Genomic DNA, 22,747 nt, shown 5'->3' on the forward strand with positions numbered 1-22,747 from the left:
ATATATATATTATAATATATTTATATATATATATATATATATATATATATATATATATATATAAATATATATATATATATATATATATATATATATAATATATATATATATATATATATAAGTAGTGCGTATGAACAGTACAACTTCGAGTGTTAAGTGTTGTTTGCGCTCGTCCTGGCAATCGACCCCAGGAAATACACTGGACCCCACAAGATTGTAAAACAATGACCAATTAATATCAGTCCACACCAGAGAGAACACATGCTTTTTATCTGAAGAACGCAGAGCAGACAACACAGAGCAGAAGTGTTGTCCAGCTGGTTTTGAAAGTACCTTTGGACGCTTCACCACACACAGGCCAACCAAGAACACAGAGTGTCCATCTTAATAACTTCAGCACAACAAATAGGCTAAAAACGAACAAAAATTGGTCCCAGCATAAAGCACAGCGACAAGGAAGTGCTGAGATTTCACAATTTTTGTTGATTTTAAATTTCGTTACCTTCTCAACAACAATTAGGCAAAAATGGCAGTCATCTCAAAACGTCAAAAGAGTAACATTTGGGTAAAACCAGATGTTTACATTTCTGTTTCATCAATTTAGTTGCAAAATTTTTTGCCACCACAAAGTGAAGTCTCCCCATTTACGACTTGAATTTAAAAAATCCATAAATTGAGTGGAAAATGATACGACATATGACCAGATCCGATTTTTACTGAAAATTATATCAGAAATGAACTGATGGTTTTTGGAGTTAAAATTTTTAATCGTATTTAATCTTATACAATTGTCCGCTTAATACGCTGAATTTGCAGCAAATTAATACCAAAATTCAGCATTGGTCAACATTTCAAGCGGATCTCTATGTAAAGTTGGTCCACAAAATTTATTTTTAGTTGGCTGTCAGGGAATTTCTTGCACATTGTATACAAATTCAACGCTTATTTTACATAGCTTCCAATCATAATTTTGCCCAATTACACACCGTCAGCACAGTTATTCCATAGCCTTCAGCTTCACTGCTCAGTCTCAATCCCCCAATCTTAATAACAGCCGCTTCTTCTTCTTGCACTGTGCCAAATCTCCACGCATGAAGGAGAAATCTAACCATTTTTTGTAAAATGGCATTTGTAGGTACTTGTAATGATGTTTCAGCGCATTTTTTACGAAAAAACAACAACAGTTTTCAACACTTTTGTTTATAAAAATAAACTAGTGCAATGGAAAGCAGTATTTTATTAAGAAATGTGCTGAATATGCGGAGATATTTAAAATTTAAAATGCGAGCAAAATACACGTAAAATGCGCTGAATGCTCTGAATTCCGAAGTGCTAAAATATTGAAAGCATTATGCTGCATTCAGTTTAAAAATTATGTCGGGAATCTGTTGAAAGCATTGAATTTCCTCCTTTTTCTAAAGTGTTGAAATGTTGAATTTATGTAAGAAGTTTGTTAAAATTTGAGCTGGGTTTTTCTAACGTATGCGATGATATTTGCTGAAAACTTTTTTTATTCAACTAAAACTGAACTTTCAGCATATTAAGCGCATTCTTTAAAGGCGCATAAATAGGAATAACGGATTCAAGAGCCCGAGGACACAAATGATTGTTTAATTTCAAAAAAAATGAAGAGTGGATTTGAAAAATATAATTTTCATGAAAAGAGCAATCAATATTTTCTGAGATTTTTTAAGTCCACTATAACAAATAATGCAACTTTTTTAGAATTGTTGAAGATCATTTAATCACAATTGAAGAGACCAGAGTTCATTTTAAGTCCACAATCTATGTGCCCACGTTTTTTAAAAACTTTGAAAATTGTGCTAGCATGTTTCGTTGTTATGAAGTTTTACCTAGTTGTTGCCGAACAGGGCAAGTTTTAATTATGAAGTTGGAAAAAACAAAACTCGAAATTAAGATTATGAGGATTTAAACTTTTCGACTATTTATTGAAAACAACAAGTTTGTTGAAACCATGAATTAGCAACTTTGAATTAGCAACAACTATTGGTGTTGTTAGATTAAAGGATTTAAAAATTGTCTGGAATTTACAATTTAATCGCAAAAAATCTCTTTGATTGCGTTGTGAAAATTGCCGACGATGACAAAACAAAACAGAGAAAAGGTGCATTTTTTCTAGATTTGGTCTAGATTAAGTCTGATAAGCGGTCAATTTGGTCTGGAATGTCTCATCATTGTTATTTTATAGTCTAGACAATAGTCTGAGTTCGAGTTTGATCATAATTGCAGCATAGTTTGGACCAAGGTCTAGTTTCGGTCTGATCAGAAAATATTTTGGTCTGAAAAGTCTGATCGGAGGTCATTTTGGTCTGGAAGGTCTGATCAGAGGTCATTTTGGTCTGGAAATTCTAAATCTTTAGTTCTGGACCTAAACTTAAGTTACATATCCTATGTTTCATAAATTATTTTCCATTTACACCAACTCATACCTTCAATCCGTTGGCATAAAAACCAGTTGAAATAACATAGTTTAAAAGCTGTATAATATCACTGGTTCCCCTCAGATCACTAGAACACCAGATTAAATGATTTTCATTAGGTCGTGCATTTTGGATTTGATTGAAAAACTGAATAGCTCAAATTTCAGTATTTAAGCTTTTAATTGGTCAAATTTCAAATAATAAGATTGTCGTGCCTCCGAACTAAACTTGCTCCGAGTTTTCCATTACCGACCTCTAATCAGTTGAGGTCTGAGAAGCCAACCATATGGGTGTAAAAATAGTTTCTATCAGTCTTTTTTCCAAAATATTTTTTCTGAGGTCCCATAATACCATCTTTTTGATTCTTCAAAGAAATGAAATTACAGAATTGTAATCAAAAAATCTTTTGACAAATATATCAAAAAATAATTCTTGCATATGAAAATTTAGATTATTTTGCTTTGCCGTTTCTGAACTCCTCTCTGAGTTTCAGCTTGACCAAAAACGTCTGATTATAACATCAAATTATGCAAGAATTGAAATATCTGGGTTTCATGTATACTCCAATATACGACATGTTTCCAAAAAAAGTAAGTAAAGCACGACTTGTGGTCTTTAAGCGTTAAATTTTTGTCATGAAGTTAAGGAGTGAGGTCACGAAGTTTAAATCTTTACTTCATTCTCATTTTCTCCGCTTACACACAAAAACGAATGTTATCAAAAAGTTTAGTCTCGAGGCATTTCCTGTACTCAATTGTTCGAGCTCTTCAAATAATTTGAACAAGATCTAATGACGAAAACTGAGGTACGACAAGCAGCCATTTGTGTTTTGGGACGTAATACAGTTAGCCGGAGGGCAATTGCTTGAAAGATGTCCAAACTAGTTGAAAGTTCTCGTTTTATTGGAATTGTTAGATACAAGTAGGAGTAAGTACTATTTTGATATCCATTCTTTTAACATAACGCTATGCATAAATGAAGATTGCCAGCAATTTCTTACAAAAGAATTGGAATAACATAGGCATATGCACTCTAAATCTCAAAATATTTAAAAACTTGTGGGCAACTCTGAAGCAGTACTTTGGGGAAACTTTTGGCAAACTTGTGTATATTTGTATAATCTGAAGATTATGCAATATCATCAAGCTAATGAATATCACTTACTATCGACTACTCTCAAAATTGAAAACTTCAAAAGCTATTCCCAAATTTTTGTATTCATAATAGTTTTCATACTTTTCGCAGACATCTAATGAATCCGGTCACTGTGTCTAACTCGACAAATCTAAATAGCTCATGATTGTTAAATTATTATCAAAGCGTTAACTAGAATTGAAATAACATGGCAAAATTAGTCGTCGGAAAATGTTCCGTTCAAAATAATGCGAATGGAATTTTCCAATACTGATTTAAATGTAATTAAATAATTTATCAGGGTGCTGTCTTGTTTATTTTCGGTTGTGTAGTGTTTCAAAATATTTTAAGATTAAACTCTGAGAAGTTTAAAAAAGTCAGTTTCTTCAGAATTTTTATTGCACAACACATCATATTAAAATTTAATTGTTGCACAACTCTCAGTTCACTTTAGAGTCTTTTTAAATAATTAAACAAAAATCATTTGAGTTTTCTTCTCTGTCCAGCATATTACCAGCCTTCCACTCTCCTTTTACTCTGAAACGTCTTTTGAAACACCTAAACGAAAAAATTCCGTCCTTGTGACAAACTTTAGTGAACGGGGAAAACCCAATCGCAAAGCAAGTGCTAAAAATCTTTTGGTTGCGTCTGTTTCCTTGTCAGTCCAATAGGCTAACCATATCAAAACCAGAAAGTGTTTTTTTTTTTAATTTGGTATAATATTTCACCTACAAACAGTTACGGATTGAGTACATTCAGAAAAATGCAGAAACTCCTGTAAATCGATGTGAAAAAAGTTTTTTCAGCTCAAAAATTTACCTCAAAAAAAGCGATGAACGGAATAAATTAAGTCATTATTTTTTTTCTTTATGCTCTATGAATTTCTTGTCTTTGCAGCAGTATTTACAGCCAACGCTTTTTCACAGATTTTTTCAGTCCAGGTAACTTTTTAAAACTAATTCTACCGTAAACCACATACTCTGTTTGAAATTCTCTAGCGAATAAAGAAAAAAAATGAAAAGAGTGACACAACTTAGACAAGAGACCTATATATTTAATTATGGAGGACCAGTGATGTTTCATCACAATCAAAAGCTAGAACCCTTACCAGAACTTAATATTTCCACTAAAACTTAAAAATTCTTGCAATGAGATTTCCTGTTCTACTTTTCTAGACAGAAACTTGAGAAAATATCTCAGACATAGATGTGTTTTCAAAAAAGTAAGAGACTCAAAGCGTCTCTACCAGAAGAATTTTGATATATCGTTGGAGAAATGGAACGAGTTTGACATAAAACCGACAAATTCAAATTTGGACAGGCTACTTTTTATGTCTTAGGGTACAATACAATTAGATAGGTGGAATTTCTTTGTTAGATTTCCGAACGAGCTAACTTTCTGGTTAACTTCAAAATTTTCAAAAAAAAATTCAGAAAAAAATTGCTTTTTGAGAGCTTAATTTTCATCAAGAATATGCTCTCGTGCATAAATCAGGGATTTTGTAGTACTGCTACTATATACAATACCAAACTCAAACGTTTTCAATGCTATGTGATGCAATCCTTTTATGCTACTGCCTTAGCATATGTCGACATAGTGAATCAACCAATCAAGCTATGCCAGCTGGCAAGTAGTATAAATCCGCACTATGAAAAGCAGCGAATTTGTAATAGAACCATAATTTCTATCTCTGTGAGGATACAACCCGCTGGCTTGCCATTCAACCCCAGCAGCAGAGCAATAGCCGCAAATAACAACAAGCTCAGCTGAACGCGGCGGCTAAATACATAGCGATATAGCTCCAGCAGTCAGAGCTAATATTTTGCTTGTTTGTTTACTGCAGTAACAAATTCAATTACGCGCTATTTTAGGTAAATAATTACTTGCTTTCAATTGAACATCTCATTAGACATGGTAATTTTTACTATAAAAATTGTCAGCAGTTTCTTCAGGGAAACGGAGCGGAAAGTACTATAATGGTCACCAAATCGATCCACTCTGAAACCAATTAAAAATTTATGTGCATTTTAACAGCAACAGTTACGAACACAGACAGTTCTTCGGAAAACTTTGGATGCAAAAGTGTCAGAAATTTGACGCAGATGTTAGAAACGTGTGCGAAAAAATATAAATTTTCTACTAAATTTTAAAGAAAAGTTAGAGGAGCTATAACACAATATTTGATCACTGATTTGAATTCAAAATCAAACACTTTACGTTTCTGCAGTGCAATATTTACTCTGATAGGGGTCGCTTGAAAGTCTGGTAGGAGACCCAACTCTATACCCTGGCCAATAAAAAGCACCTGGAGTCCTAGATGAGTTGATCAGTAACTTTAAGTAAGGAGAACTTCTATGGATGACATTTCCTATGGAAGGAGAGAGAACATACCAAACAGAGAACCCTTCATAGATTATTTCAAGTCATTTGGACGAGCAGTGAACCTTACAACAACATTTTTCCATAGAAAAAAGTCCAAACTGTACCCAGCGCAGATGAATCCGTGTATCCACCGCGAGATGCTCGAGCCACCCGACCACCGCCAGATTGGTCTCGGATGCTTGCGAAAGTTGGTCGCTTCTCGGGGCTGAGATGGAAGCACTCAGGCATTATTTGAGTCCAGGGGCTTCTACAGTCGGCAGGCGGAGAGAGGCGCTCTCCATCCTAAATATCAGAACTACTCAAATTATACTATGGTCGGAATAAAATTTAGTTTTCTGTTTCAGCGATCTTTTTTTGTCTTCCCCGTGAACCAACTTTTAGATTTCGTTAGTCCGTGATAGCAAACTGGCATGTATATTTGCTCTAATGATTTGTATAGCCAAATAATAGGTCTCATTATCGATTCCAGTTAATATATAATGCCATCATGAAGGTGTACAAATATCAAATAAGGAAACAAGAGGGTTGACATAGTGCTGTGTTCTCAACAGAAGGAACCAAAATTAACAATGGAGTAAATATTAGCACAATCAACCTAGAAGTTTCAACAAATTGCACCATAAAATAGGATTCCAAAATTAACGCGCTTTAATTATCTAAGGCATTGAAACATTTGGTCAAAGAAGAAATGCACTATGAATTTTTTTACAACGATTTTCTCCCTTGTTTTTCCGACAAGGTAACTATTGAATGCAATTAAAAATTGTTTTTTTATATTCAACATCTTTGATGATTTTTGTCCAGGCAACTGGAATGGATGATTTCATCATTAGTATAAAAGATCAACCGCGTATCTTTGGTAAAAGCTTTTCCTAGATGTAACGGCCATACCTCTTTTTCCACGTGAACGCAAAATTCTAATTCATCAAACAACACAAAAATCACTCTCAATTTTGATGCAATTGCACACAGCACGCCAAATTAAAAAAAAATGAGTGAAGAATTTGAAATAATTTAATTTATCAACAATTTTGCATGAATTAACAGCTCATATCTAGCCTTAGCAAATTTTAAAAACATAGCTGGCAGATTGCCAGAAAATAGCCGCAATTGATTCGTAGATCGGCAGTTTAAAAAAAACAGTAAAAAAAGACAGACCAAAAAAATTCGTCTTTTCATTGAAGGCTGATCTGTTATATTTTGATTTAAAATATGTATAAGTTATTGCTGCCTCTATTAGCTGATCTGAAATAACCTTCATTTAGAGTGACACACACCCATTTGACCTTATCTCTTTGAATTAAAGTAAATAAAAGTCAATTTCAAATTGAGGAAGTCATTTTTGAGAGTGAGGTAAGTCAAGTGTGACCAAAAATTTAATCACGCGCATGAACAAAAAAACTCGCTCCACTAAGAGCGAAAAATGACGTCACACATGCAATTCAGTTGAAATTGCATGAACGAATGAACAAAAAGTGGCTGTGACGTCATATGGTCGTAACAAAAATCATGACGACGAAATAAAAAAAAAAACCAAGAGAAGGCCAATAATAGCCCCAGCTATCGCTGTGCGGCTATTAAAAAATGATAATAATTCCTTTACAGTTCAATTTTTATGACGAAACCATCAACAGAACTGCTTTTTTAATTAAATCCGTTATTTTCTAAGGATTTTGATGTTCATATTTTTTTCGGTTTTAATCAATGCCTCTTTCAGCACAAAATATCCGAATCAAGTCTACGTTTCAAATACAAATCATATCCATGAAAGAATGGAGCACAAACATGTAAAGGTTCGAAAGATTCTGAAAATTTTAAGAATTTCACGCCATAGATGCGCAAGATGCTTCTTGTACCACCGCTTAATTTTGATTGTTGGCCATTAAAATATCTTAATCTGCAGCCTGGAATTACAGTTAAAATAAAAACTAGTGCAACAAATCAAGATGGAAAGTGGACTCGAACACAACAAAAACCAATTGAATTAAATTATATGTTTGATCTCTCCTGTCTAGATAAATGAAGAATAAATTGTCGAAAAAGCAATATAATTTGTTCGTTTATTGACGAAGCGGAAAATATGATCATATTGAGCTAACAATTATTACTAAAGCTGGAAAAAAGACGGTTTCCAGTTAGAAGGAAACAACACAAAAAATAATACCAAATGAAAAGACTTCAGTTGAAGTAAATCGCCAACAAAAAATCTTTTTTGCTGAAATTTAGATAATTCTGCTTCCCGCCGGTAAAGTAGTCTTTTAGTTATATATTAACAATTAGCGAAAATCCGATAAAACTTTTTAGTAAATTTCACAATATTCTCCTTTTGGTTTCAATTTTTGGCTGGGATTGACATTCCAACACGCGTTCAATAAAATTAAACCTGTTGTATACATCTTTAGGTCCAAAAACTTATGACAGATCGCTGTAAAAGTGCAAAAACCGAAAAATAGATCAATCTAATAAGCGAAATGCAGTAATGGAAAGGCGGTAACCGCAATGTTGGAGTAAGTAGAAGAGCAGATGAAAAAGCATGGGACACCAAAATTTTAGCTATAGGAGAAAGGTGTCACAAAATTTTGTAAAACTCTAATTTTGTACCTCTAATTTTTTTTCTAATGTTCCACTCAACGAACACTATGAAAGTAAAGGGGTAATTTTTTGTTTTGGATAGCAATATATATGGTATTATATAAAAATATTCACAAATTTGCCAGAAAAATAACACAAAATTTTGCTGACCAATCTACCCATCGGTCAGTAAGTTTGTCCATGTAATGCTTGGTCTTTGTGTTAGATGTACGTCTCAGTCTACCCAAGATAATGATTCCTGAAAGACCACATGGAAGTCCGTCAAGTTGGAGCATATGTTGAAATTTCATTTCATACTACATTGAAAAAAGTTCCAAAAATACCTGAAACACTCGAATGAAGATATCACTTGGGCTCATCTTTTCATAGGGGTCGTTTCCATAAGAGAACACTTCCCAAATGACAACCCCAAAGGACCACGCGTCACTTTTGCTTGTGTAAATCTGTTGTGCAAATACTTCGGGTGCTGTCCACTTGACAGGGTGTCGGATGCCTGAAGTTATAGACATCTCCTCTCACCTTCCATCGGCTTTTTAATTGAGGATTTGGACATTGATCTACATTGACCGTTTTTCCTAACCAATTTATTAAATTGAAGAGAAAAATAAGTTAAAGAGTTCAGAATAACGAATGATTGATGTTTGAGAATTCTCGATTATTGCGACCCCATTCAAGACATAATTGCAAAAATATTGAAGGTAAACCCTAACCAGTGTTGAAAACTTCGTATTTTCACTGCAATTATGTTGTTAGCTATCTGCTGTGATTTGAACCAACACTTCTTTCACCAAATCATAGAGGAAACGACATGTCTTTCCCATTATACCCCCCCCCCCCCCCCTCCAACAAAAGCATAGCCCACATTATTGTAATTTTAAAATAATCGAGGCGACTGTATATTTTTTATGACCACAAAGCTGGTAAACAGAGTAAAAAATCTAACTTCGTTGAATATCTTCCCTGGTTCCCCAACCGTAGTCAGACAGTTTGCACTGGTCATCAGACGAGATTAGCAGACTCCTGCACCTCAAGTTGCGATGTATTATACTTTCTTTCTCCAACTGGGCCATCCCTGTAGCCGCCTGGGTCAGCCATGTTGACAATTGATCAGGGGCCACATGCTACAGTTGAATATAAAATAGAATCACTCTATCTATCAAATGAAGAGTCTTAAGTAATGGTTAAGTGACTCTATGCTTAAAACACTCACGTGCCCAAGTCTGCAGTGCCAGAAGTCAAAATGCCAAAAGTTGTTACTTAGCCAGAAGTTGAACTTCGTTGACTTTCGTCATTTTAAAACGTGCGCATTTCGTGTTTTAAGCATGGTTAAGTGACTCTGCAGAAGTCACTTCAAAATTCTGACTTAATCTCTTGAACCGCTTTGCCGTTCTCGATAAACGCCAGAAGTTCTCAGTGACTTCAAGTAGAGTCACTTAACCATTACTTAAAACACGAAACGCGCATGTTTTAAAATGACGAAAGTCAACGAAATTCAACTTCTGGCTAAGTAGCAATTTCTGGCATTTTGACTTCTGGCACTGCAGACTTTCGGCATATTAAAATGTGCACGTGAGTGTTTGAAGGCATTTTTTTAAATAATATTCTGTGTGTAACTTTCAAATTGTGATGAATCTGAATATCTCTCAAAACAAAATCCAGCACCTGTCAAAAATTTTCTTGAGGAAAATGGCTGTTTCGACAACTTTTGAAAGTTTTTGAGCGCTAAATGCAGTTTTAACGTGTCACATTGGAAGATTAACATTTTGGGAGATGGTTTTTGAGGGGTGTTATTTTATAACCAACAATTTTACGATTTCATCAGCTTTTTTATGTACTGCTCTGAAATCCTCATCTGGATCGGGTTTCTCCGTACAATGTGCTCACTTTTGATTTAGTTTCTTGGAAAATATTGCCAACATTTGCAAAAAGTTGCTTCTAAAAATAATATCATTTAAAAAATAAACTTTTCGTTTTCTCTTTTTTGTAAGCAAATAAAACAACGAGCAATCATTTCTTTAAACAAATATGAGACTATTACATCAAATACAATTTTACTAAAGATTGGATTAATCAAAAAGAGCTGGCGTATGCGCAGGCCATAAAGATCATGAAAAAGCAATGAAAAAAGCACTTCATATAATCCTTGGAGGTTTTTCTTGGATAGATTGATTGCTGGTATCTTTTCAGCGAGGGAAAGTGGGACCGATTCTTCTGTCCTCATGGTCTGTCTGCCCTGTCCCTCATTTCTGACTAGACATGATTCGCCCTGCGGATCACTGATAAGCCTGTAATTTGCATCCCTTATTGCGTTCGTCTTATTTGTCTCTATTTAAATGTCGCTTCTCTACGGGTTGTCTCACTTGTCTGCCGGAAAGAGCTGAGTCCAATTTACGGTGTCCTTGTCTAAATTTTTTTCAATAACATTCTTAAAACATAGTTTTCACGATTTGGGTTCGGTGCTTATATTGCTTAGCAGCATCTTTGGGCCTCATTTTGAGAGATCCCGAAAGTTTTTTATTTGCATATACGAAGTTAATAAATGATCGAACTTATTGAGGTTTGTACGCTAAGTTGGGATTTAGCTGTTTCTTTAATGCGTCCGAGCCTACGTTTGATTGTTTGAATTAGACGATTGACTAGACCTATTGCTTCGTGGTCATCGATTGGCGCAGTGATTACTTCAGTATTATGCTGCCCGCAGAAATTGTTTTTTTTTGCTTGTCTACTTGGCATCGTGCTTGGTCAAAGCGAATGCGGCGCGGTACGCCATGTAGCAGAATAAAATTTGGTAGAAATTTTTGTAAGTTAATCGCGTTAGCGTGTTTACTTACTTTCGCTGAGGGGAATTTGGAGAAACGGTCTATAAAAGCTAGCAAATATGTTTTTTGATTTCTTTCATTATAGATTGGACCACGACATTCTAATTGTATCTCATCGTCTGTTTCGCTGTATGGTTTAATAGGTTTACATTTATTTGAGGTGATAATAGGTTTCAATTTTTCACCTATTTTAATGCACGGTGTGCTTTTTGCAGTTTTTGACAGAAGATCCCGGGTTATATATGGCTACCATTCGTGGATGGATATATCGGTCATACCCCAGCTTCCAGAACGAGCGCTGTTGATAAAATCAATATACGCATCTTTTATGGCATGTGGTTTTCGATGCAAAGATCAGCTGGCTTGAAGTTCAGTTCGCGCCAGAATAAACGAAAGGTTGGGCTGATTTTTTTTACGGCATTCTTAGTTGCCGGTCAGTACGTGATCGCGTACGTGTTTAAGTGTGGCGTTTTGTGTCGTCAAGCTTGCCAGGAGCTTCTTGGCGAACATTTTGCTTATGGCAAAGTTGAAAGCGTCAGCGCAGATTTCCACTGATGTGTTTGGGTTAATTCCTGAATGTGGATGGCATCAGTAGTGGGGTTGTCTGATGTTTGCGTTGCATTTGGAGATCAGTTTTCACCTTCTTCATCAAAATGCACTCTTGTTGGAGTATTTTGTTGTTTACTTTTCGGGGCATATCAATTAAATTAATGATGTGATTGGGAATTCGCTCAAAATTATCAATTTTACTTTCGAACTGGTTTGTAGCTATTCAGTTGGTGGAATGAATATTTGTTCAAAACTTTTAATTGAATTAAATTACCCGCTTTTTTGGTGGAATTTGTAGAATTTCTTTTCGCATTATTAATTGCTGCTGCGAGAATGGAGTCTTCCATATGCGGAGCGATGTGAGTGGTAATTAGTTCAATGGAGTTGCATGATTCGCATGTAATTGCTTTGCGTTTGGCTCAAAATTAGATTTGTTTAATTGGAATCGTTTTGCGGCGCGTTTCCTTTAGACCAGTTTTGGATCTATGAATTGCTCGTGATATTGAGTAGTATTAGGTATTGAGAGACTTGTTTCGCAAAAATTGTGATCGACTAATTCCATATGTTTGCCTGACAAGTGCCCAAATTTAAATTTGAAAAGCAATATTCTGTGGACCCAGTATATAAGTCGACTAATAGACTATTATAAAATTTTTTTAAGCGATGCTCTTTTTTTATAGAAAGCAACGCGCGGTGATCTGCTATGACTGTAAATTTTTGGCCAGATAAAAAGTATTTGAAGTTCTCTATGACCAACACGACTTCCAACAATTCTAAATCATTGACGCTTTATCCTGATTTGACTGAAACTAAAAAACGCGAAGTGAAAGCGACCGTTTTTAACTTTTTGTGGTCCAGATTTTTCTAGGGCAGCAACTAGTTCTTGTTGTGATGCGTCGCATTTTCCGTTGCTTCAGCGATTTTCGTCTTTTTCTTCGAAATGCATCGGGTAATTTTCAACCCAGTTGAAATATTCTGATTTTCTCAATAATGGTCTGAGTGGGTGGCATAATTTTGCAAAATTTGGTTTAAATTTATTTAGGTGGTGAAGTGAACCGAAGAAGGATCTTAGTTTTTCACAGAGTTTTGAGCAGTTTTAGATTTATTTTTCCGCTTGTTTTTAGATCTAAAGGTTTGATGCCACTTTTTATCAATTTGTAACTGAGCCATTCTATCTCGTCTTTTGCAAATTGACATTTTGAAGAGTTTATTCTCAGTTTATCGTCTTCCAGTTTCTTAGGAAATTTGTTAACTTATGTCATGTGCTCTTATAAAGTTCCGGAGCTTACAATGAGTATGTCGTCCACGAAACGATACGCATTTGTTACCGCAAATAGAGTTGTGTCAATTGCCTTTTGAAATTCGACCGGCATGTCAGTGAGTCCTTCAAATCTTATTTTGAAGCATTACGTGGCGGTCATACGACCGCTTAGGATAATAAAGTTTCTGTGGCTTACCGCTGCAGGATGCAAATTTAGCTGTCTATACGCTTACTTCAAATCTAGTGTTGTAAATAATGAGTCGTTTTTTTCCGCGTTTAAGCTTAGGTTTTAACAAATCAATTGATTTAGACTGTCAGTATTGGGCAATTGGTAAATATAATCGTGAATTGATTTTTCCATCATTTTGAATCAAGCTAGTTTAAAAGAACCGTCCTTTTTACTGTTATAACGATCGTTGAAATGAAGCTGTTATCTGACCACGAATGAAATTTTTTGATATGTCCTTGGGCTGATAGTGTTTCTAACTCCTGTTTAAGTTCGTTTTGAGTAGTTATGGGAATTTTTTTACCTTTTTATGACAGTTTTGATCGTTTTTGTGAAAATGTGATTTTACTATGAGGTTCTTTCAATTACCAATTTTGCTGTTTAATCTGTGAAATTCTTCAACTATTTGTTGTTTAAATGGCTTTGGTGTTTTGTGGCATTTTACTATTCTGTTAGTTGCTTGTTGTAGTTTGATGTATTTTCCTAATGTTCCTATTAAATCTCGTCTTATCAGTGTTCGCGGTCCATTCTAAACAAACCCGAAGTGTTTGTTTTTAGTACTCCACTTGTAACATTTGGCTGGTGATAGTAGTGTCTATACGGTGCTTCCATTGATGCTTCCGATCGTGTTTACTGGTTAATTCAAAAAGTTCTCTATGTTTCGCCTCTTTTCCATTACCCATTTTGCTTCTTTGGAGTTATTTATAATTGAAATTGAAGTTCTTTGTGACAGTTGAACACACAGTTCCTGAGTCCAATAGGAGAGTCACCTGGTTGTTTCCGGTCATGATTTTCATGTTTTGCGGCCCAATTTTGTCTGCTTACCTGCTTGAGATCATTGCTACGCCATTGTCATTCAATGAACTATAGTTGTATCTCGTGTTATAGTTTTCACACATTATTCAATGTTTTTTGTCAATTTCGCAGTCGTTTTCGATATTTTGTACGTTTTTGTTTGAATTTTTTATTTCAGATTTTCTGCACATTGTTGCAAAGTTATTTATTATGCCGCAGTTGTTGCACTTTTTTTCCTAGTGCAATGAAGTTTTGTTGGTGGTTTAGTTGCCACGCTTGTCAACAATTTCGGCAATAATTTGATGGATTTAGCTTTGTGAAATCTGTGTTTATTTGTTGTTGTCGATACGCTGAGTAAAAACCACTAGTGTTCTGATGGTTGTTGCATGATAGAGGAGTTCTGCTGTTTATTTTCATTTGATTCAGTTCTCCCATTTCCATATTGATTGCCTTTTGTAGTGTTTGTCTTGGTTTTGTTGTTTTGCGGAGGAAATTACGCTGTATTTCTATATCCAACAAGTTTTTGATCAATATCTCCCTGATTATTGTCTCCTCACAGTATTTTAAGTCACCTTTTTCCGCTAATTCTTTGAGTGTTCTGCAGAATTGCTCTACGCTCTCTCTTCTGTTTTCGGGAAAAAATTAGATACCTATAAAGTTAATGTTACGGGCTCTCACAAATGCTGCTTGCATGATGGTTCGAAGCTTAATCGTTGATAGTTCGTTCATTACGGAGTGTGGGTCTTTGCGATTCAAGATGCGCTTACCCTAGGCGACCATACTCAAATACATTTAGGAAACACATTTCATGTCACAAAGGTCCCAATGATGATCGCAACAAAGTATCCCTGCATCCATTATTTTTTGGCACTTCAACTCCCACAAAAGAGTGATTTGTGCGTTTCGGGATTTTCTTTCTCGTTCACTCGCCTCGGTAGGGTCGTCAATTGGTTGCTCCTACCCTGGTTCTGATGGAAAGTTTACCGTGGTTTGTTTTGGATTGAGTAATACGTCTAGGTTGATGCCTCCATTGGCAACTGTTTAAAATTTTTCTTGCATCGTCCACTTTTCCCAACGTAGTGGCGGTTCTGATAATGCTTATTCCCAAAGCGGATCAATCGCCGGTGTGGTTTTTTGCAAACCTGCAGAATGCGCTATTTCGTAGACGCTTGTTTTACGATATGAATCTTAAGTGATTTGCGGCGCAAATCAATCAATCTGGAATGAAGGATTGAATCGGGCAGCTCTATTGAATGAAGGACTATATTCGCTTGATCTAAACGTTCTCTGCTTCTCCTCAAGTTCGACTCGATAATAGACAAGGTCTTCGATTTGTCGTACATGCTTGTACGTCATGAAATTCTAGTGATTCGCGGCGCGAATCAATTGAATAAGAATGAAGCGCTGAATTGCGTAGCGAACCTGGCTATTTAGATTTGCGAATCCTCAATTGAATTTCAACAGTGCTGATTCACTTAGTGAATCAGGCTCATTCAAATTTGAATATGAGTTGATAATCTCGGGGTGATTAGGCTGATTGTATGCGCTCGGAGATTAAATTTAGTGATTGGACTGATTAAGTTACCAGCAGACAAGATTGTTAACAACAGATCTATATTCTTACAACGCGGAATGATCAGGAGTATGAACAATCTTAAAATGGAAAGTGTAAGAAATGACGCATTGTTGAAGATGAACATCACAGACGTAAACAAATTATGAATAGGGACAAATGGAACTAAGTTCATTTCACAGAGACTAAAAAATCGGAGTGGAAAACTGATATTGCTCGCTGCTCTTTAAACTGCCCAAAATGCCCTCTAAATGTTATTTTTGATAACAAAAAACTCCGAGTGATTAGGTCATGCAACTTACTAGTACCTTAATTATGTTGAAATTAGTTATAAAAAAGTTCTAACCGATTGCTAGATTTTAAATATTTTCATACATATACATAAATTTGTGAGATTTTACTGAGGATAACCGATTGCTAGATTTTAAATATTTTCATACATATACATAAATTTGTTACGCTCTCACAAAACAAAATGACCAAAAGATGTTCATGGCAGCTCATTTGACATATTTCGGTGCTTTTAGCCTAGCTGAAACGCGAACTTTTTGTCATTGCGCAAGCACTGGAGATCGGATTCATGATTTCAATAAATTCTCTAGTTTTTAATTTGACCATTCTCGGGCTTGTTCAGTATCCATTATATCCACGCTTCTGCTTTTCAAAATGGTTTCTGATCTGACGATACTTCATTTTCGCGATTTTAATTTCAACATGTTTAATTTTGAACGCTAACCTGGTGTTTTTATGATCATCAGTAAATTTGAATGAAGAATTCGAACCTTGTATTAAGGTCTGCAGAGATTACATTTGTTTATGAATTGATCTGATTCTGGAGATGTTACATACAGTAAGACAGAGAATAATCACTCTAAACTTAGTCGCCGACTTTAAATCTTTTTTGTACTTGCTCGTTATAAGCTGGCTTCTGATAATTGATCTTCCTGCATTACTTCAAAATAAGGGCCTAACCAGGCGCATTTAATCAAAAAGCAACGATCATCTGGTTTACGCTTGTTTTTCATAGTCAACCGTTTTTCTGCTCGTTTTCCACGCATGCTCATTTCAACCTCTATCACGATCAAAAAATAAATCTAACATTATTATTGGTCAACACATACCCCCAAATCGAGTATAACTGACCAATTTATGCAAGTGGATCTCACGTATATTAATCTCTATACATTAATTCCGTTGAAAACACTTATGTTCGCTAAATTGACTTAAATGGGGGGTTATTTTCAGGGAAATAAGTAAGTTTTGTCCATAAACGTGTTTTTGTGAAAACATGGACGGATTATTGTAAGTGTTTTTCAAAGGTAAAATTAGTGTAAGTAGATTTGACTATTTGAGTAAACATATTTCGCAATTTGCGTAAATCAGAATTAATCGCTCTTGAATATAATCTTGAATATACATAATTTGAATATAAATTATACTCAATTATTGGAGGGGGGATATTTGTGCATATTTGTGCAATCGATTAAACATATAGGCGAAGAAAAAATTCGAATTAAAGAATGTAAAATTGGTTCTTCATGCTCTGTTAAATCCACTGACAAATTTCGGTCAGTATTGTCACAAAAGTATCGTCGGTATTGTCCACAAAAACACTGACGTAACAGCGTAAGTGTAGCTGAAATTTCCGCAAGTGAAATCCACCGGTCTAAAATAAGGGAGAATTTGAACTGAATTAAGGGGTCTGTTTTCACCAGTAATAATGTAGATTACACAAAACTGAGTTATGACATATTGATTCTACCCTTTCCAGTACTCTTGTGCATAAAGAACGGCTTTTTTCTAGAAAAAAATCTCAAAAAACTCTTGGATTATTGAATGAAAATATCTTGTTGAAAGTACGACTAATGTTCCATTTTAGGACTGTTCAACTTGGGAACTTTCTTTAAGTTACTTGCGAAAATCTATCTGTTTTTTAACTTGTATTGCTAGTTTGCTGTTGCTCTTAGATGATTGCATGTGTTCTAAAGTGACAACAACTTTGCATTACGACGCAGAAGTATACCCAAATCGTCACGGGCAGATATGCCCGATGCGTGTATCACGTGTTCGTTTTTACTATGTTATTACATCCAAAGTGTAACAATATTGCGGAAAATAGCTACTTTAGCAGAAACCCGCAAATTGGAAAGGAAATTAGAATCCCGTGTTCGCAAAAGTGTCCTAATCCTAGCCGCGAAATACAAGTACAAACTTTATAACCTATTTTTTCACGGCTTGTATCACGCATCTGCTCCATTTATGTATCGATTTTTCGCACGCAATGTAGCTCGATTTCGCATATGATCCGCAATTAAACCTAACTTAGTTATTACTTATTTAATTAAGCCTAATTTATTACTACTAGTAGTACTTTATTACTACTTTATTACTACTTATAGTACTTTACTACTACTTGTTAAAATTGGCCAGTCCCACATTGATATACAAAGCCTTTGATGTGCGAGGGATTTTTCGGGGAAAAAATCAGTTATTGTGGTTGCATGTATTTATAGCACTTGAAAGCTTTGAAAGATTCAATTAAATCTTTATTGAAGTACTTATTGCATGCTCAAATTGCGCGCGAATAATAGATACCTGAATTGAGCGGAAACGTGCTACAAGATTTGTTACCTACTATTTGCACCAAATGTTCTTTCATTTCGCAAAATTGGCGGAAGCCCTTTTGCGAAAAGTAAGATACAAAGGATGTCTCCTAATTTCGTTCATTGTATGTATCTAATTTTCGAGCCAATTTTACTAAGGCGGAAATTTTGGGGTATACCTCTGCGTCGTAATGTGGGCTTCTAAATACACTCTTCACACTATTAGCCCATAATATTTTTTCAAAGGGAGCAGCCGAATCGAAACGTTCTTTATGGGTATTCATTTACGTGTGACTTGAGTATTTGTTTCAAACTGCCTCTGCCACAAAACTCCATGATAACCCAGATGGTCTCGTCCTGCATGTAGCCATGGTACTTGACCACACACGAGTGGTCCACTCCAGCCAGTTTGCCACCCTCCTTCTCCACTGCATTCTCAGCCGACCTAACGAAAACCAACCAAACATTTTTTCTTTCCAAAGTGAAGTCAGTTCGATGATGCGTTGCAGATTTTTGTGTGAGCCGATCCAGAAAAATTATTGATCATGATAAGCATAACGTAAAACATCAAGATATGCATAAATTTGCAAAAACATGAAATTCCTACATAAGACTTGCATCTAAAATATCGGTTATGAATATCCAAGTCCAATTAACTCGTTCTGTGATTTATGATGAAAGCTTCATTTAAAATCGAGACAGAGACATATCGCTTAATTTTTTTCGGGCATATAATCGTGAACTTTAAGCGGCACATGGAAAGTGTCTGCAAAAATTACAGTAATTTTGCGAAAAAATTTATTTTGTATTTTTATTATTTTTATTATATTTATATTATTATATATGAACTACAACATTTTGTTATCAATTTATCAAGTCAACCAATTATATGCGGTACTTTTTTATGGTAGTACGCTAAAACATACATAGAAAAAATTATTTCCCCCGAACAATCCCCAGAAATGAATATTCAGAACCTTGACAATGAGCGACTCCATTAGTTAGCACTAATTTTTGTATTTCATTTTAGGCAGAACTCATGTACCATTGGGCGACAACTAAGAAAAAACTTTTGGATTTGTCCCAGAAAAATTAGAAAAAGATATCTTGGAGAAATGCTGATCTGTTTATTTTTTTATATCTAAGTGCTTCTAAAAAAACCTGAGTCCTAATTGAGACCATTCGTTAAGAACATTGTTTGATGTATATGTACAAATAAGCATCGTTCATTTTTGGCCACAATTTGAATTACGATAGCTTGAAAGATGTACTTTTCGTCAAGATTAAAGATTAAAAAGCAGCATCAAGGTGGTTACGAATTTTATACCAGCCCTACTTTTTTGTTTAGCAAATTTTGGTTGATCGATGTATTTTGCAGAATGATTCAGAAAAGGAGTCATTGATTAAAAAAAACTTGAAAACCTGAATCGAATGTTGAAAAGACTTTTTCATTTTTTCATTTCTCAGAAAAAAATGGTGTTTTAATATTTCAAAATCTGTCACAATTTGGAGCTTTCCACGCTCCAATTCATAAATACTAAGAAAACATTCACATTTTCACTTTGAAACACTTCCGTTACGATATATAAAAATCTGTATAAGGTTTTCCTCAAAAAAATTCCTGTAACAATGCTCTTTCTTATACGCAAATCTTTGACCAAACAAAAAAATGAAAAAATATGGAACGTTTTTTTATTTTTTCGTTTATCGAAAAAAGGTTCAATGAAATGTACACATTTTTTATCACAAAATTCTCTGTCAAAGTGCATCTTAGAGCGTCTGATTCTGAAACTGAAGAAAAAAATGTGCTTTAAACCATCCTTTAGATTGGAGTCAGAATGGTTATACATGCGCGACCTTAATTCAGAGCCAAAAAAGTTATAAGATTCCTTTTTAAGTTTCAATTGCAGATTTTGCTACTGTAAGTCACAACGAAAACTGGTTCTGAAAGAAAAAGCTTTTAATTTTTAATCGGGATCATGTACTGGGAGAAACACTGTGTTAAATTTGACATAATTTTTAGGTATCTGTGTCAAATTTCATTATATTTTTGTTGTTTTTCATTGGATTTGTTTTCAATTGATATTTATATAATTTATCAATTCTCAGGTGGGTTAGTGATGAGCAGTTTCTAATCTTGGAAGATTACTGCAAAACTCTTGCAAGATATCAACAAGGCAAAAAATTAAATCAAGTAAATATTCATATTGTAAACTTTTGAACCAAAGTTTTATTGGTTAAACAAATTACAAAAACAATATCTACGGAAAATTTTTTTATCCAGTATTCGAAATCTCGCAATAATCGTACAAGAATCTTGAAAGTTTTTTTTCCAAAAAATGATTCGATTATATTTGAAGCTAAAACTAACTGAAAAACAAAATAAGTGAGATTACAAGAAATTTGATCAATTGTACATTCAAATCGCTTTTGAATGTGAAATTTTGCAAGAAACTTGAAAGAGTCTTGCAAATTTTTACATTCACAATTCGAATTCAAATACGATTTTGCAACAAACAACTGTAAAAATGTTGAGCCATCCAAGTCTTTTTTATTTAAATTCCAGTTGTGTATTAATCAATGAAAACGACCACTTTCAATACTTTTCTCATTTTTTTAATCAACCGAATCGCCCATAGTTATACCAACACTCAAAATTTATTTTTTACTGATATCATCGGTATTTGAGGATCTTCTTGTAGTCGTAGTAATTTTTCTGATCAATGTGGGTCTAACTGTTTTTCTATTGAGATTTAGATAAACCTATTTGATGCCTTTAGTTGAAAGGTTCTGGTGTTAAAGGCCTTGAAATTGTTTTATTGCAAAAGAAGTCGTTGTGTTTTGAAGGTTCACTTTTTGTTCTTCATTCGGTCAATTTGTAACATAGGTTCGTCTAAGAAAGTCCACTTTGACTTTTTGTTACATCAAACATTAACTTCTCTGTTATTTTTATGTGATAACTGATGTTTTATGAGGACAGTACTTAATCTTTTAGTAAAACAGAATTTTAAAAAAAACAGAATTTTATACTGTGTAAACTTCTGATACTGGTCAACGTTTCTGGTTCCCTTTTTCGCCTCCTCTCGTAGTTACTATAATAACAGGCCCTTTTGATGTTCAAACGCGAACCAAATGAAAACATACAATCTTTTCAATTAATAGCTATTTTTAGCTAAGTATTATGACTGGAAAGACTTGTAACTCTGTACATTGATCTTTGAGTAATTTTTTTTTTGGTTTTCCTGTATTTGAATATTTGTAGTTATTTTGCAGTTTTATAACAATGTCTCACTCTTTTTAGGTAACATTGACTTCCTAAGGAGTTATATGCGAATCTTGTTTTTATTTTATAGTCATTTTTTTGTGAACTTTTTTGCAAGATTTCGAGTTCAAATATTATTTTAAAACTAGCCATTAAGCAATTTCTCGAGCCATTAAAATCCTTTTATTGAGACTTCAATTTATCTGATTAACGACGAAAACAACCACTTTCATTTTTTTCTCATTTAGTTTAATCAAACAAATTGTTTATAGAGAAAACAACAGTTGGTGTGTTTATACTGATATTTTGCAAAGTATAATACCGAAATAATTGTACAAAGCGATATACTTTCGTTCAAACGATCTTGGAGACATCAGATAGCAGGGAAAGGAATGTTTTAACCCACGGCTTTTAGGTTGTTCAGCGCTTTTACTACTTCCTGGTAAATAATCAAACAAAAATTTGGCGAATAGAAAAAAGTTGCAAGAATCTTGCAAATAAATCGAAAAAACTTGCAAGAATCTTGTGGTACCGGTATGCATTCACTTGCAAGATTGCCTTGCCAGATTCCTGCAAGTTTTATTCATCGACCACTAGGGTAGAGTTTCAGATTGCTTGCCCAATGACAATTTGAGAGATTATGCGCGAACGCACGTTATCGATCCGATTTGTTCATAAATTTACAAACGCGTGAAATACCTCCTTTCTGTTGTTTATGAAAGATTAGTGATGGAGTTTCCGTTTAAGAAAAAGACAGTCGTGGCACTACCATTTATGGAAGAGTTTTTGTCATAGAGCTTCCATTTTCAAAGTTGTAATTCTGTCTGTCTATTTTGATCCTTTTAATGTACGAATTCGATTTGATAAAATTTGATAAAGTTTAAAGTTCGATGTTTAAACCCGTTTATGAAACCGGGTGAAAAGTTAACCTGTTGTATAGTATTTTGATAGCAGCTGCTTTGTCCTTGTACTTGCCCCTGTATACAACCCCAAAGTGTCCCTTCCCAATCTCCTCCTCTGTTGAGAACTCACTCCTCTCTATCGCTGCATGTAGACCACCCTGTCACGTGACAATACCAGTCAACACTAACACTTTCACAACAATAACTG

At 34.5% G+C, this 22,747-nt stretch overlaps 1 protein-coding gene across 3 annotated transcripts in view; it reads right to left on the reverse strand.

Annotated features, from left to right (window-relative positions):
• Positions 1-3,956: 3,956 nt before the first annotated feature.
• Positions 3,957-22,747, reverse strand: part of LOC142337036 (tyrosine-protein kinase CSK-like) — a 65,226-nt gene continuing 46,435 nt past the window's right edge. For all 3 annotated transcript variants that reach the window (XM_075386077.1, XM_075386078.1, XM_075386076.1), the window contains 6 exons: positions 22,567-22,697; positions 18,664-18,820; positions 9,493-9,670; positions 8,873-9,042; positions 6,062-6,239; positions 3,957-4,133 (listed from right to left, as the gene is read on the reverse strand). In XM_075386077.1, the coding sequence (XP_075242192.1) occupies positions 4,108-4,133; positions 6,062-6,239; positions 8,873-9,042; positions 9,493-9,670; positions 18,664-18,820; positions 22,567-22,697 (840 nt within the window). In that variant the 3' untranslated portion in view covers positions 3,957-4,107. The remainder of the gene's footprint in view (positions 4,134-6,061; positions 6,240-8,872; positions 9,043-9,492; positions 9,671-18,663; positions 18,821-22,566; positions 22,698-22,747) is intronic.

This window comes from Convolutriloba macropyga, chromosome 3 (genome assembly GCF_964194025.1).
Source record: "Convolutriloba macropyga chromosome 3, txConMacr16.3, whole genome shotgun sequence".
Lineage (NCBI taxonomy): Eukaryota > Metazoa > Xenacoelomorpha > Acoela > Convolutidae > Convolutriloba > Convolutriloba macropyga.